This window comes from Dreissena polymorpha, chromosome 1 (assembly GCF_020536995.1).
Source record: "Dreissena polymorpha isolate Duluth1 chromosome 1, UMN_Dpol_1.0, whole genome shotgun sequence".
In the NCBI taxonomy this organism is placed as follows: domain Eukaryota; kingdom Metazoa; phylum Mollusca; class Bivalvia; order Myida; family Dreissenidae; genus Dreissena; species Dreissena polymorpha.
This window is the reverse complement of record NC_068355.1, coordinates 147,611,307-147,628,320: the sequence shown is the minus strand read 5'-3', so window position 1 is coordinate 147,628,320 and position 17,014 is coordinate 147,611,307. Positions and strand designations below refer to the sequence as shown.

Genomic DNA, 17,014 nt, shown 5'->3' with positions numbered 1-17,014 from the left:
ACAGGAGAAACTGAGTATAGGTGCAATATTAGTGGGCTACAGGAGAAACTGAGTATGGGTGCATTATCAGTGGGCTACAGGAGAAACTGGGTATAGGTGTATTATCAGTGGGCTTCAGGAGAAACTGGTTATGGGTGCATTATCAGCGGGCTGCAGGAGAAACTGGGCTTGGGTGCATTATCAGTGGGCTGCAGGAGTAACTGGGTATGGGTGCATTATTAGGGGGATGCAGGAGAAATTGGGTATGGGTGCATTATCAATGGGATGCAGGGGAAACTGGGTATGGGTGCATTATCAGGTGGCTAAAGGAGAAACTAGGTTTGGGTGCATTATCAGTTGGCTACAGGAGAAATTGGGTATGGGTGCATTATCAATGGGCTGCAGGAGAAACTGGGTATGGGTGCATTATCAATGGGCTGCAGGACAAACTGGGTATGTGTGAATTATCAGTTGGCTACATGAGAAACTGGGTATGGGTGCATTATCAGTTAGCTACAGGAGAAACTGGGTATGGGTGCATTATCAGTGGGCTACAGAAGAAATTGGGTATGGGGGCATTAATAATGGGCTACATGAGAAACTGGGTATGGGTGCATTATCAGTGGGCTACATGAGAAACTGGGTATGGGTGCATTATCAATGGGCTGCAGGGGAAACTGGGTATGGCTTAATGATAAATGGGCTACAGGAATAACTGTGTATGGGTGCATTATCAATGGGCTACAATAATAACTGGGTATGGGTGCATTATCAGTTGGCAACAGGGGATATTGGGAATATGTGCATTATCAGTGGGCTGCAGGAGAAACTGGGTATGGGTGCATTATCAGTGGGCTGCAGGAGAAACTGGGTATGGGTGCATTATCAATGGGCTACATGAGAAACTGGGTATGGGTGCATTATCAATGGGCTACATGAGAAACTGGGTATGGGTACATTATCAGCGGACTGCAGGACAAACTTGGTATAGGTGCATTATCAGTGGGCTGCAGGAGAAATTGGGTATGGGTGCATTATCAGTGGGCTGCAGGACAAACTGGGTATGGGTGCATTATCAGTGGGCTGCAGGAGAAACTGGGTATGGGTGCATTATTTGGCTGCTGGAGAAACTGGATATGGGTGCATTGTCAGTGGGCTGCTGAACAAACTATGATTGGAGGCATTATCAGTTTACTACAGGAGAAAAGTGGGCTGCAGGAGAAACTTTGTATTGTTTTTGAACCATTATCAGTGGGCTTGAGAAAAAACTGGGTATGGGTGCATTATCGGTGGGCTGCAGGAGAAACTGGGTATGGGTGCATTATCAGTGGGCTGAAGGAGAAACTTTGAATAGTTGCATTATCAGGGGGCTGCAGGAGAAACTTGGTATGGGTTCAGTATCAGTAGGCTGCAGGAGAAACTTGTTTTGGTATTGGTTTTGGTGCATTATCAGGGGGCTGCAGGAGAAACTGGGTTTGGGTGCATTATCAGTGGGCATCAGGAGAAACTTTGTATTGGTTTTGGTGCATTATCAGGGGGCTACAGGACAAACTGGGAATGGGTGCATTATCAGGGGGCTGAGGGAGAAACTGGCAGGGATGGCGAAATCAAATGTCCGAGTTGCCCGAGTCGTACATTTGCTTGTCTGGGCAACTGATTTTTTTCAATTAAGTTCTCCGTGGACAACAATTTTTTTAAAAGTCGGGTCGAGGTATACAAAAAAATACATTGTATTAAAGCCGTAATTAAGTTTTACAAAACCGGATGTTGACATGCAATTACATTGTCAGTACTATTTGCGGAGCAATCAAGCTAAAATACGGGCACTCTCCTGCGCAGTGATCTCCCTTATTCTATAAGAGACCAGGAGCATGCCGAATTTTAAACATTCGGCCCGACTGTTAGACAGTGTACAGACTGGTTTCTTTATTTTTACAATCAGACGGAAATAAAAAGTATCAAAGTAAGATAATCAAAACACGGTCTACCTTGTTATTTAAGACGACTTTAATGGTAAAAATGGAACTTTTTTTTTTTAATCTTCAACAACGGAGCAGAGACCCGAAGCTTTGAGCAGTCCACCTCCCAAAAAAAACTAAGAAAGATTATGATAAAAAATATGATCTAAGTAAACGCACCATAACTTTTCAAGAAACTTGGCTCACAGATTTTCAATGGTTGCCAGTTGATGATAATCAAATTGCTACCAGTAGCGGCGCAGAGCCTCTGTCTGATGAGGTCCACATATTGGACTAGTTTAATTTGTTAAGATTACGATGTACTTATGTTCAACACATGTTTTAATAACACTAGCTTTGCAAGATTAAAAGTTTTAGAAAGTCTTTATATTGTTTATAATATACTGCTATAATTAATGTACTATTGAAATACAACTATAAACAAAACTAGCAAATCATACTCATTTTGGTATATTCCACATTGTTTTACATAAATCAATAAATGCGTTTATAATTTATATAAATATTAACGGACATGTGTTGTTCAGCAACGGACAAGTTAAATTTCCTAAATGGATGTCAGTGGACAAGTATATTTTTTTGAGATTTCGCAACCCCTGACTGGGTATGGGTACATTATCAATGGGCTGCAGGAGAAACTGGGTAGGGGTGCATTATCAGTGGGCTGCAGGAGAAACTGGGTATGGGTGAATTATCAGTGGACTACAGGAGAAACTGGGTATGGGTGAATTATCAGTGGACTACAGGAGAAACTGGGTATGGGTACATTATCAGCGGACTGCAGGAGAAACTGGGTATGGGTGCATTATCAGTGGGCTGCAAGAGAAACTGGGTATGGGTGCATTATCAGTCGGCTGCAGGAAAAACTGGGTATGGTTGCATTATCAGTGGGCTGCAGGGGAAACTGGGTATGGGTGCATTATCAGGGGGCTTCAGGAGAAACTGGGTATGGGTGCATTATCAGTGGGCTGCAGGAGAAACTGGGTATGGGTGCATAATCAGTGGGCTGCAGGAGAAACTGGGTATGGGTGCATTATCAGTGGGCTGCAGGAGAAACTGGGTATGGGTGCATTATCAGGGGGCTGCAGGAGAAACTGGGCTTGGGTGAATTATCAGTTGGCTGCAGGATAAACTGGATATGGGTGCATTATCAGTGGGCTGCAGGAGAAAGTTTGTTTTGGTTTGGGTGCATAATCCGTGGGCTAAAGGAGAAGCTGGGTATGGGTTCATTATCAGGGGGCTGCAGGAGAAACTGGGTATGGGAACATTATCAGGGGGCTGCAGGAGAAACTGGGTATGAGTGCATTATCAGGGGGCTGCAGGAGAAACTGGGTATGGGTGCATTATCAGGGGGCTGCAGGAGAAACTTTGTATGAATTTGGGTGCATTGTGAGCTTGCTAGATATTGTCTGCAAGTCTGCTAAAGTCTTGATGAACTATGTTTTATCACATGCTATAACCTGTTTCCCATGTAATACAACCATTACATATTTTTTTGTCCCCTATCAGTGAAACCGGAGGGGACTTATGGTTTGCGCTCTGTGTGTCAGTCAGTCTGTCCGTCACACTTTTCTGGATCCTGCGATAACTTTAAAAGTTCTTAATATTTTTTCATGAAACTTGAAACATGGATAGATGGCTATATGGAGATTATTCACATCATTTCATTTTGTTCCTACGTCGAAAATTCTGGTTGCAATGGCAACAAATAAAAAAATCAAAAAAATCTGACAATGGTGGAGTTTCACCGGTAGGGGACCATATTGCTTGACAATAGTCTTGTTATATTACACATGTTTTCATTGGCTTATTTTTCGTTTATTGACCAATCGCATTTTATTATTTTGCTGAAATGAGGTTGCAACGTCAAATGACGTCACAAAATGTAAACAACATTCGGGATTTATCATTATGTTTGCGTAAATATTTATTCTATTTGCTCATTTAAAAGCATGTGATAAAAAAGATCTGACACTCGTCATATCATGCCATTTTTTATTAAACTCGTCCAGGAAATTTGTTAGTAAGCTTGCCAAGGCTCGCTTACTAACAAAATTCCTGAACTCGTTTAATAAAATATAGATCCTATATTTATCAATTTTCTTAGGTAATTGACATGTTAATGTCTCCCAGACAGTAGAGAAACCTATTTTGTGTAATACATACATCCATACAAATAACCAAATATATCTATTACCGGTACTCAGTTTATAAATTACCCAAATGGTTATCCAATTAAATGTACATTACTTAAATTCACAGCTACTTTATGTATTTGTGACTTCTTTAGATTAATTATTTCAGGCTTACCATGCATCTTGATATTAAAATCAATGCACAATGCCACTATATGTGTACAGTTAAGAACCAGAATAAAACAATTGTAAAATATACATTATGAAAAAAATATTTTATGCGAATTGACAGTGAATATTGTTTTCAATATTATTATGATTCCTTCATCCCACTTCTTCAAAAATGTGTATAAGATACGTTTAATAGTGGAATTTGTTACTGCCAAGAACATTACACTGTTTTTTTGTGTGTTCAAATGCTTGGAAATGAAAATCTATGGGTTTATAAATCAAGGTTATTCAAACAACAAAAAACATATCATAAAGTATGATTTCAGGATTTGTTGCCGTCTTTACTCTTTATGTAAATTGACATTTTATTGGGTAATGAGATCTGTGTCCATATTTTAATATAAATGAATAAGACAAGACAAGACAAAAGTTTATTTCGAAAATAAAGGCCACCGGCCCAAAATACAGCATATATTCGTAACAACATATTATTATTTTTGAGTTGTGATTACATCAAGTTTGAAGATCAATTTTGTTCTACATCTTTCTTTTTCATTATTTCAGTTACAAAAAAGGCTATGCTTTTTAATTTACTTTCATCAGAAATTTGCATAAGATTGATAAAATTTAGGAAATTTTGTTCACCATTGTACCATGAAAAGATAAACATTTGCCTTTCTTGGTTGAATCTGGGACATTTAAAAAATACATGAAACTCATCTTCAATACATACATTATTGAAATAGACGGAACAATATGTACATATTCGGTGTTCTCTTGAAATTCCTAAATGCCGACCAGTTTCAATTGCTAATTTATGGCTTGAACAACGGAATCTAGCAACTGACTTTGAACATAAAATGGTATGTCGATAAACAAATATTTTTCTGGGTTTAGCATAGATTTGAATTGTTTGTAAGTATCACATCTTGATGAATTTCCTATAGTTTCAATCCAGTTCTGTGAATTACAATCAATCAATCTTTGTTTAAATGACATTAAGAATAATTCCACATTTCCTATCTCTTGACTAATCCAAACACAACCAAATCCAAATATCTCTTTTGAAACAGCTCTAGGTGATTAAAACCGCTGCTCTATTCTAGCATTCCAGGACAGTGTCCGCTCAGAGCTGGAGCGTGAGACGTCAGTACGCAAGGAGGTGGAGTCGCGACTGCGGGATCTGGAGCTTCAGGTGACATCCAAGAATGCTACGGACAGGCAGAAGATAGAGAGACTAGAGAATGATCTAAAGGAAAACCAAAACACAAAGGTATGTCTGGTGTTTAGTATGTATTTCTATGTTAATAAGATACTTCAGGGCTTGAATCTACATGTAGATAGTTTTGAAGACCTGGAGTGTGTCCCAGCACTAGTATTACATCAACTAGATTCACAAAATTTTAATGAATTTGGAATTAAAGCTTTTATTTTTTAGCTGTTTAATTTTTTAATGAAATATATTGAATTTTCGCTTGGTTTATGCTTTGGAAAGAAACTGGTTTATTCCAAAGAAACCCTAACTTTCAATTCTGGTAACCACCAACCAAGCTCACATGGTCTTGGAGTAGAAAATGAGCCTGGCAAGCTGAGGTGGAATATGTTTGCTTTCAATGTGCTAACCAGACAGGGGTTAACTCTTTCAGCGCTGGAACTGAATTTTGACGGCCTTTGCAAACAGTTTGGATCCAGATGAGACGCCACAAAATGTGGCGTCTCATCAGGATCCAAACTGTTTGCTATTCTGATAGTATTCTTTGAATTTTTTGGAAGAAAATGCTAATTTTAGAAATTCAGCAGACAACATTTTAACAGACGACAAATTTCCCAGCATGCAAAGTTTTAATTGTGCATCTGATATATAAATGTTAGTCACATCCAGTAGGTGGATTTAAGGGATTCTATTGAGATAAGGTGCTGATAAAAGGTGAATTGTCCTACTTGAGCATTGTGACAGAGAATAAGTACTGTTGTACTGTTATTGTGTATTTTTATGGTATTGAGAGGCCCAAACCTGGTATAATGAGAGTTTAAGTTGTTGTTATCACCACTTTCCCCCTCAATTTCAGAGTCGTCTGGAGAATGATGTATACTCACTGCGTCAAAAGATCTCCTCCTTGCAGACGGACCTTGACAACAGTGAGGCCGTACAAAGAGACTTTGTGAAGCTCTCACAGTCACTTCAGGTGAGCCTGTTATGTCTTTTTTTAAATGTTTAATGTATGTCATATAAGGCAAGATGAGTGATGTCACAAAACTCCTGGTGCCTTCTCACACAGATCCAGTTGGAGCAGATCCGACAGGCGGAGAACGAGGTGCGCTGGCAGAACGAGGAGGACATTGATGACTGCTCAGCCTGCAAGCAGCAGTTCACAGTCACCAAGAGAAAGGTACTAGTCTAAATTGATTCTAGCCATCACAGTTGTTTCTAGCCTTCTTGGTTTTCTCTAGCTTTTTTGGTTGTATTTAGCCTTCATGTTTTTTCATAACTTTCATGGCTACTTACATGACTCAAAGATGGAATGTGAGTTTTGTTCTTGTCCATTGATTTTTGGCAAAGTTATGGGGCTTGGACTTCAAAATATTCAATTTTCCAGAGTTTATTTTTGTACAAAACACCTCCTGAAAAGTAGCTGATTTTTGGAATGTGACTACCTACATGATTAACAATGAAGTGTTAGTTTCTCTCTAGTACATTTACTTTTGGCAAAGTTACTGGCCTTGTACTTAACAATTTTTTTCTAAATAACTTCTGTTTGGATTCAAACACCAGAAGGGGGCATTGTGTTTAACAAACACAGGTCTTGTTTTATGATGATTACAGTGAATAATTTTTCTTGTTATTTTTGTGTTGTTACTTTGTAATTGTTTGCTGTAATCAAGAGTATTCAAGTCTCGTTATGAAGGTCAGTTAACTTACTCACACTTTCCTGGTTTAAGCTGGTTTACCAGTACTAAGTGCCAATATTTATGGTTTACCAGTACTAAGTGCCAATATTTATGGTTTACCAGTACTAAGTGCCAATATTTATGGTTTACCAGTACTAAGTGCCAATATTTATGGTTTACCAGTACTAAGTGCCAATATTTATGGTTTACTAGTACTAAGTGCCAATATTTATGGTTTACCAGTACTAAGTGCCAATATTTATGGTTTACCAGTACTAAGTGCCAATATTTATACCTATTATTTGTAGTACAGCGCTGTACCATCTGAGCTTGCAGGCTTAAGTTTCTTGTATATATATATCAGTGTTAAATGGCTTAACCCCTTTTTTATTTATTTGAGTATATATTTGTAAATATAAAGTGCAGAACATACATTGAAATAAAGCATTTTATTTAGATTTCGAAAAGATGCTTTTTTGTCTATTTTGGATAGTTATTTCTTAACCTTTCAGACTTAATAATGCATTTATTTACAGCATCATTGCAGACACTGTGGAAGAATATTTTGTTCAGACTGTATAACAAAGACAGTGAAGAGTGGTCCAAATCTACGTCCAGCAAGAGTATGTGATGTGTGTCACACTATTCTTGTTAAAGATGCAACGCCATATTTTTCTACTGAGCCGCCAAATTTACATAGATGAGAAAAGTTGTGTGTGTCATATTGGAAATTAGATACAAGTTGTGACATGTGTCTTCAAATTCAAGTTGTTGCTTTTTGATACAAGAATTTGTTTGTACAAACAAGATCATGATTATTATATATAAGAGATGACTAGTTATATTATAAACATATAATACATATAAAGGTTTTAATCAGAACACATTTATTGCCTGGTATATTCTTAATTTGGTTGATGACCTAAAAGCAGAATATTACCTTGTTATGTATTCTGTTAAATTACAATATTGTAGTGATTGAAAACACATAAAAGAAGAGGTAACTTTGTAAGTCACATTATGATGTTCATCCAAAACTCAACCTTTTGAAAAGATCCCAACGAACCCAAAACTGTGTCTGAAATAAAGCCATCACTACTCTGCACTGCAATATTCATATTGGTAAACAAGCAGCTCTAGCAAAGATGAGATCTGTGTAGTTTTTAAAATGCACGTTTAATGTATGATAAAGATAGAATGAAAATTGTATTTATATAGGAGACTTCTCTTGTATTTGTTCAGTTTATGAAACCTTAACAATTGATACTGCACTTTCATGGAATCTTGACAAAAAATGGCAAGTGTGTGTGAGACCATTTAATTTGGACCCTTTTAATAATGTTCAAGGTTGGACATTTATTGCTCGTCCATTTTACTGCAGAAAAAAAGATTGTGACATTCAAGTTTTTTTTTTTTTGTGTCAAAACTAATCATGGTAATCATGGTAAATACTTAACACTTAATTTGTGTATATGTAATGATGTGAAAATACTTTACACTTAATTTGTGTATATGTAATGATGTGAAAATACTTTACACTTAATTTGTGTATATGTAATGATGTGAAAATACTTTACACTTAATTTGTGTATATGTAATGATGTGAAAATACTTTCAACTTAATTTGTGTATATGTAATAATGTGAAAATATTCTAATGAGTTATCTTTAAAGGCATGGACATTTAAATGTTGTTTTCGTGAAGGACCTTTTGATTCTTATTCTTTAGATGCTTGTTATGTTTGGCAGTAACATGTACATTTAAAATCCTCATGTTGAAGTTTCTTTCATGTGTATATTGTCCTGTCACAGCTGTTGTAATTTTGTTTTTAGGGATGTGTTAATAAATGTGTGTATTTTGCTCAATTAATACTGCTTAATCATTTCAATTGGCGTAGAAAAGCATTCAGATTAAATTAATCTGGATTGAGATCATATTTATGGGAAACTAATACAGCCCTTTACTACTTTTGTATTACATGCACAATGTAGTTGTTTATTAGGTAGCCTACCTATTAGGAAGAGTGGTTGATGTTCAGAATCTCTGTATGAGCTGTGATCTGTGAAAAGGGGGTTTAATGCATGTGTGTCAAGTGTCATCCCAGATAAGCATGTGTAGTCTGCACAGGTTAATAAGGGACGACACTTTTCTTAGCAAAAATCCAGTTAATGCGGAAAGTGTTGTACCTGATTAGCCTTTGCAGATTGCACAGGCTTATCTGGGAAGACACTACGCACATGCATTAAACCCCCTTTTCACAAGGCGAGGCTCATATAAAATGTACAAGAGTCTTAAAGTGCTGTAGTTCGGTTCATTCTAGCTGTATTTCGTGTTCAGGTGTGTGAATAGATTTTGCATTCTGCACCGAAAACCTACAATAAGGACTCTTCTGATTGTATTAAATTTAGAATATTTGTAACAAGGTGGTGTGGATAGTTAAAGCTTGATAATTAATATCAATTTATAGTGTGAATTATTAAAATGATATATCAATGTTTACAGTATATTTGTATTTATGCTAATTTATAAAATAACATTTTGAACTATTGAAGACTCAATAGATTAGAGATATTCATTTTTTAACCAATATGGGATTTAAACATATTTATCAAAATAATGTACCAATATTAATGCTGAATTGTGTGGTTTAATGTTTTACATATGGCCATGTGCTGTGGGTATTGTCTATATTTTGTGACACACTTAACTTTCCAGTATGTTTATTGTCCCCTACCGGTTTTACCAGAGGGGACTTATGGTTTGCGCTCTGTGCGTCTGTCTGTGAGTCTGTCTGTCTGTCACACTTTTCTGGATCCTGCAATAACTTTAAAAGTTCTTCATTAGTTTCATGAAACTTGAAACATGGATAGATGGCAATATGGACATTATGCATGTCATTTCATTTTGTTTCTTTGTCAAAAATTCTTGTTGCTATGGCAACAAATAACATATAAAATAAGAATTCTGACAATGGTAGAGCGGGTAGAGGACATACATTGCTTGGCAATAGTCTTGTTGTTGTTTATTTTTCATATTTAAAAATCATTAAAAACTTAATAAAAAAAGACTTCAAGTTTTTAAGGAATTCCTTAAACTATTGAATATTGAATTGTTGTAAAAACTTGGATTACTTGGTTTGAATAACCAAAAGCTGTGTATATGAACACACAATGCATATAAGTTCTATTCAGATTATTCAGAGATGGGAAGTGGCAATATTTGAACAGTTAGGCAGTTAAAATTCTGTGTATTTAATCTAAATAGGGTGCAAGTGATAATGTAACTATAAGATTGATTGTATAGGAATATAGCATAGAATATTTATGAAAATCAGTAGCCCATTGTATAATTGCAGAGTGAAGCTAGAAAATGTTTGTAGATGTGTTTTTGATGGTCATGTCAGATATGTTTGTTTTGCCTTTTAATGTTCTTTGTTAGCTACATGCTGTTTGTACTTGACTAGTTCATTGACCAAAAAGCATAAAATTGTATGATAAGATACTAAATTATCTATGTTAAAGGGTTAAAACACAGCAAAAACTCCTTTGGGTATTCTCAAGTATGATGGTAATATACTCTCATTTCCATGCAATTTTTAGGGTTTAAGAAAACTCAAAAATGCGCTCAGCATAATATATTTATTAAATTGTAAATTAATTACTACATGTCTAAAAATGTTTTTTTTAATTGTTAGATACATATTTTCAGGTCATGATTAAGCCATCCACCAAAACTCACTTTAGATTGTGAACATAATTATGTGTCTTAAATTAATAGGTTGTATTCAATTTTCATGTGCATTTTAAATTATATACACATTTTCTTATTTTAATATCATGTGTTGACTTTGTATTTGAACACAAAGTTTAAAAGTAGACCATAAATGACACAAAATACATGTAACTATGCTATATGTACTGTAACCCTTGTATATTGTTTATTTCTAACACTCCATCAGCCCACTTGAGTGTTGTATGCACACTAGAATGTTTACATTGTATATGAATGTGACAGCTCTGCACAGATGGCCCATTCACATCTGTTGGCTTATTTAAGGTGGAGTTACTTGCTCTCATTAATGTTTATTTATTATGCATGTCATTGAAGAAGGCAAGGCACATTGGTTTACCAATGTCTGTCACATTTTTTTCTGCCCTCTTGAAATGCGGTTGTTCTTAACCGATCGGTTCACATTTAAGTTGGTATAACAAGTCTGCTAAGATAAACGATAAGTCAAATCTCCTCTGAATAGTTGAATTATGAACCATGAAATGTCACTTGAATTGGTTTGTTAAGACTTTTGTGTGCTTATCCATATTTATCTGGTCATCATCTGACTTGGTTTTAATTTTTGCAGGTTTATATAGAAATTGTCATTATCAACTAAACCAGAAATCGCACAGTTTTCTCTCTTTTTATCCAACACTATTGATCTGACTGTGAACAGATTTGATATTTAGATTTCTTTTAACCTAGAGCAAATACCTGTTCTACGTGTTTCACATGAATGATATGGAACTAAAATGTGCTTCATTATGCAAAATATTTGACCAGGGTTGCTCCAGACCAGTGCCTACAGGTCGGAGCTACACTGGACACATATGGCATAAGACACATATTGGTCTGGAGCTACACTGGACACATATTGCACGAGACCCATTTATGCAGGATGCAGGTCATATGATGTTGTTAGTATCCTCATTGTTATTATGTATGAAAATAAAACTACAAAATATGTGCACATGTATTTGTTATTTTCTCATGTTCACTAGGGACACTAATTGCAAACATATTCAAGAAAATGACTGTGGTGCATATATGTGAACATGAGGCCCATCTTCCTGTTTTAAAAGAAAGTCCTTTAAAACTAACAGGGCAACAACTTTGAAACATTTTATTTATACCAATAATCAAGGAATGTAAAATAATGGCCAGTGATACTAACAATATGGTGTGCAACTGTAAAGTTTAAACATATAGTACCTTTTGAAACACAATTAAGCATGTTTGCATGCTGCATGAATTAACAACAGTGTTGTAAGTGAAAAATCTTAACAAGTAATGTTTGATCATAGTAAAAATGTACCTTACGTATTTGTAAAAAACGTAACTTGGAGATTTTGGCTTATGCTACATAGGATACAAGTTCATATGAGCAGTGTAATGTGATAATGAGTTGTATGCCATATGCAGCCAGAGTAGCTCCAGATCAGCCTGAGCAACTGTGTAGTCTGTTCAGGAATTACTGTGCCTGCTTAAGAGACCAGAGCACCTTGCATGACTCCCGACCATACTGCCCAATTTTGTAGGTTGATCGGGAAACACCTTGGACACATTGCATTGTGGTTAATATGACAATCTGATTTAAACATATCAAGCAACAAAAAATCAATTATTAAATGTTTGATTTGAATAATTGCAAATTTCCTTTGAATTAATTTATTGAAATGAAAAACAATTTAATTAAAAACCAAGCTTATTCCTTCTTCTCTAAAGAATAGTTCAGAATAAATTAGGGCGGTCACGATAAACTAGAATCCAGTATATCGCAATATTTGCAAAAAGAAAAAATGTATTGTGAACATTCAGAGCCCTTGTTTTGCCGTTGTTGGGGCCGAAATTTTGCCCCATTCCATCCTTAAAATAGTATACTTTTTTCCCCTATTTCAGCTTAAAATTCCCCCCCCCCAAAAAATTATATATATTTTGTTTTTAACTTTTAATCCTATGTTGCCAGCTGGAATCTTGCTATCAACCTTTGATTAAATGTATGTATTTATGTAAATTAGATTAAAATATAGCATATATGGTTGGTGAAAATATCTTCTAAACTTCCCCTTTTCGACAAAAATGACGCAAAATTCCGACCTTTAAGGGCCCCGGCCCTAATCCCCCAATGTGTAGCAAGGGCCCTGACTTATTAGCTCGACTCTTATATAATGAAATATATATAGTTGAGCTATCCTACTAACCCCGGCGTCGGCGTTAGTGTGCAAATGTTAAAGTTTGCGTACCACCCCAAATATTTCCTATGTCCCTTGACACATTGCTTTCATATTTTGCATACTTCTTTACCAACATGACCCCATCCTATAAACAAGAGCAGACAACTGTATCAAGCATTTTGTAAGAATTATGGCCCTTTTTCCACTTAGAATATGCATATTATTGATAACTCTATGTTAAGGTTTGCATACCACCTCAAATATTTTCAATGTCCCTTGACATATTGCTTTTATATTTTGCATACTTCTTTACCATCATGACCCTAATCTATAAACAAGAGCAGACAACTGTATCAAGCATTTTGTAGGAATTATGGCCCTTTTTTGCCTTTGTAACTTTGAATATTTTGTTAAATTTTGTGTTTAGATCCACTTTACTTCTAAAGTATCAAGGCTATTGCTTTCAAACTTCAAATACTTTCTTACTATCATGATGTTAATGTACCTTGCAAGTTGAATTTGACCTTGACCTTTGAATGACCTTGACTCAAGGTAAAATTAATAAATTTTGCTTAAATTGCCATAACTTCTTTATTTAACATCAGATTTGATTCATACTTTGACAAAACAACACTTACCTGCCATACCACAATGGTCTCCACCAAAACTTTCCCTCACCCCCCCCCCAGAATCCGCCCACCCCCCCCCCCCCCCAAAAAAAAAAAACAAAAAAAAAAAACCTTTTTTTTTTTTTTAAAGATCATCTATTACATGACCACACACCCACATTATACCCCCCTCTCCATGATGGCTTACGTTATACTGTCAAGCACTCAAATAGTCGAGCGCGCTGTTCTCTGACAGCTCTTGTTCAAACACCAGTTTGTAAAAGTCACAAGGATCCGCTTTTTAAGATGACATTTACATGTCTGATTTGTACAGATAGCTATAGCAGCTATGAAATAAAAACGGCTGACAAGAGATGATTAACGTGGAAGATATATTTAAAAGTTAAAGCAAAAAAAGAACTTCTAACCATTTTGGCCTTATTCTTGACATAAATGTAATAAGATAATTGACTAAATTGTGGTTTGCCACTTGGAAGTTAAAACAAGCAAGGCAGGAACCTGACACATGTTCACACTCTGAGCTTATGTTAACCCATCGACTTTTAATAATAGGACCAAGACCACTCCTATTTTTAGTCCCCTACCGGTGAAACCGGAGGGGACTTATGGTTTATGCTCTGTGTGTCAGTGAGTCTGTTAGTCTGTCACACTTTTCTGGATCCTGCGATAACTTAAAAAGTTCTTTATAATTGTTCATGAAACTTCAAACGTGGACAGATGGCAATATGGAGATTATGCACATCATTTTATTTTGTTCCTTTGTCAAGAATTCCGGTTGCTTTGGCAACAAATATACTAGAAACATTGCTGAAAATGGTAGAGTTTCACCGTTAGGGTGCCATATTGCTTGACAATAGTCTTGTTTAAATATCCAATTAGATGTGCACTTTTTCTGACGACCAATGAATATCAAGTAACATGAGATTACTTTTCCTTGATATCTAAACAGTTCAAAACATATTTAACAGATACTTTTAAAGGTGTATATACATAATTTTGCGATATGTATTGCAATACAGTGTTACAGTGGGGCCATATATTGTGGTATGCTTATGGCCTCTGGACAGCTCTAGATCAATATAAGCTATACAAGCTTAGAAATATGAAGAGTTTGGTTTAAATTGTTTTGCTATGCAATTTTTAGCTAATCAACAATCTCAGAATATGATATTCACTCTCTAGAATGACTATATTAATTTTCATCAGCAACTTCCTTATGAAACATGCCATTTGAACATGCGGTTCTTGATTGCTCAAGAAAAATCCTTGTATGTTGAACTAGACAACTCATAACTCAATAAATTGATAGGTTTAAAAGGCTAAAAAATATTATAAATTTACACCAGTACATTCAACCACTTAATTATGCACTATATAAAATTATAAATGTAAGGTTCTGAAAAAAGCACATTTTGGTACAAGTTTGAACAATATACAGAGCGAAATTTTTGTTAATTTTAGAGTAACCTTTTACTGAAGACTAACTCCAGGCACTTTCAATAAAACACACATATTCCAAACAAGAGGGCTAATGGTCCTAGGTCGCTCACATGAGACACAGGGAAACTAAACTAGTCTGAGCAGTTTTTGTGAAATGTACAAAACCCTTTCTAAACCAAATAAATAAATACAAAAAAAAATGTATTATGTTGTCAGGGCTTCAAAGTAGCAGGACTCTGCTGAGATAGCATTAAATAGATGTTGAGAGCAAGTCTCATGAAGACTGGACAGTGTGACTTAAAGAGAGTACACTTTGGCCATTAAAGGAACTGTCCCTGACTGTTATGGACCAAAAACATTTCTAAAAAGCTATTACAACAGTCCTTATATGAGTAACAGTTTCCCTAGTGGTCATGTTTTACAGCGGACTATGACAGAGTAACAGGATCCCTAGTGGTCATGTTTTACAGCGGACTATGACCATCAGTATCCCTAGTGGTCATGTTTTACAGCGGACTAGGACAGAGTAACAGTATCCCTAGTGGTCATGTTTTACAGCGGACTATGACCTTATATGAGTAACAGTATCCCTAGTGGTCATGTTTTACAGCGGACTATGACCATCAGTATCCCTAGTGGTCATGTTTTACAGCGGACTATGACAGAGTAACAGTATCCCTAGTGGTCATGTTTTACAGCGGACTATGACCATCCGTATACCTTGTGGTCATGTTTGACAGCGGACTATGACAGAGTAACAGTATCCCTAGTGGTCATGTTTTACAGCGGACTATGACCATCAGTATCCCTAGTGGTCATGTTGAACAGCGGACTATGACAGAGTAACAGTATCCCTAGTGGTCATGTTTTACAGCGGACTATGACCATCAGTATCCCTCATGGTCATGTTTTACAGCGGACTATGACCATCAGTATCCCTAGTGGCCATGTTTTTCAGCGGACTATGACCATCAGTATCCCTAGTGGTCATGTTTTACAGTGGACTATGACAGAGTAACAGTATCCCTAGTGGTCATGTTTTACAGCGGACTATGACCGTTTACAAAATGGCCAGAGAAAAAGAACGACTGTTGTAAGCAAATTTTCAAATGAGCTAAAAAGATTAAATGTAAAGTGTTAACAAGCTTTGACTAGTGACCTAGTGTTTAATCCCTTTTGACTCAAATTTAAAACAATGGCCGCCCTATCATCAAATGTTCTGACATAATTTCATGAAAATATATAATTAATGAGGCCTTTAAAGTGTCTTCATGGTAAAATTTGACTACAGTCTACCCACGATAGATGACGGACAAAAGGCAATCACAACAGCTGCAAACTATAAGTCAATCTGAAATAGCATAATTCACAAATTTCTGTTATAAAAACACATAAATAGCTTGAAAGGATGGGCACATATTCACAGTGTCACTCATATGAAAAACACACATATCACATACAACGAAATCAAGTGACAGCTGGAAAACATGTATCAAAACACAGGATAGCATAGAATAGCAATGCTTCAGGGTCACACAAACATGTTACAGATTAGCATAGAAAAGTGGAGTTGCTAGTAGGTCACTCAAACATGATGCGTTAGGACAGCACAGAGTAGTAACATTTCCAGGTCGGACAGACATCATAGGCCAAAGTAACCCCCCACTGTGGACACGAGTATGACGATAAGAACAGCCACACAGATCAGAATCATGATCTTCTTCTGCAATAAACAAACAAATTAAATCATCTTTGGCCATAGGCTATGCTAATAAATTTGCAAGGCATATTTCTGACTAGTAATAATAATACATTATTTCCAGACAGAACACTGTGTTTGTTACATA

The 17,014-nt window shown here is 36.0% G+C and overlaps 1 protein-coding gene across 2 annotated transcripts in view; it reads left to right on the top strand.

The window, feature by feature from the left end:
• The window catches only part of LOC127854935 (rab GTPase-binding effector protein 1-like), a 73,685-nt gene extending 61,793 nt beyond the window's left edge, over window positions 1-11,892 (top strand). For both annotated transcript variants that reach the window (XM_052390098.1, XM_052390087.1), the window contains exons 18-21: window positions 5,371-5,537; window positions 6,334-6,450; window positions 6,544-6,654; window positions 7,690-11,892. In XM_052390098.1, the coding sequence (XP_052246058.1) occupies window positions 5,371-5,537; window positions 6,334-6,450; window positions 6,544-6,654; window positions 7,690-7,857 (563 nt within the window). In that variant the 3' untranslated portion in view covers window positions 7,858-11,892. The remainder of the gene's footprint in view (window positions 1-5,370; window positions 5,538-6,333; window positions 6,451-6,543; window positions 6,655-7,689) is intronic.
• The last annotated feature ends 5,122 nt before the right edge of the window (window positions 11,893-17,014 follow it).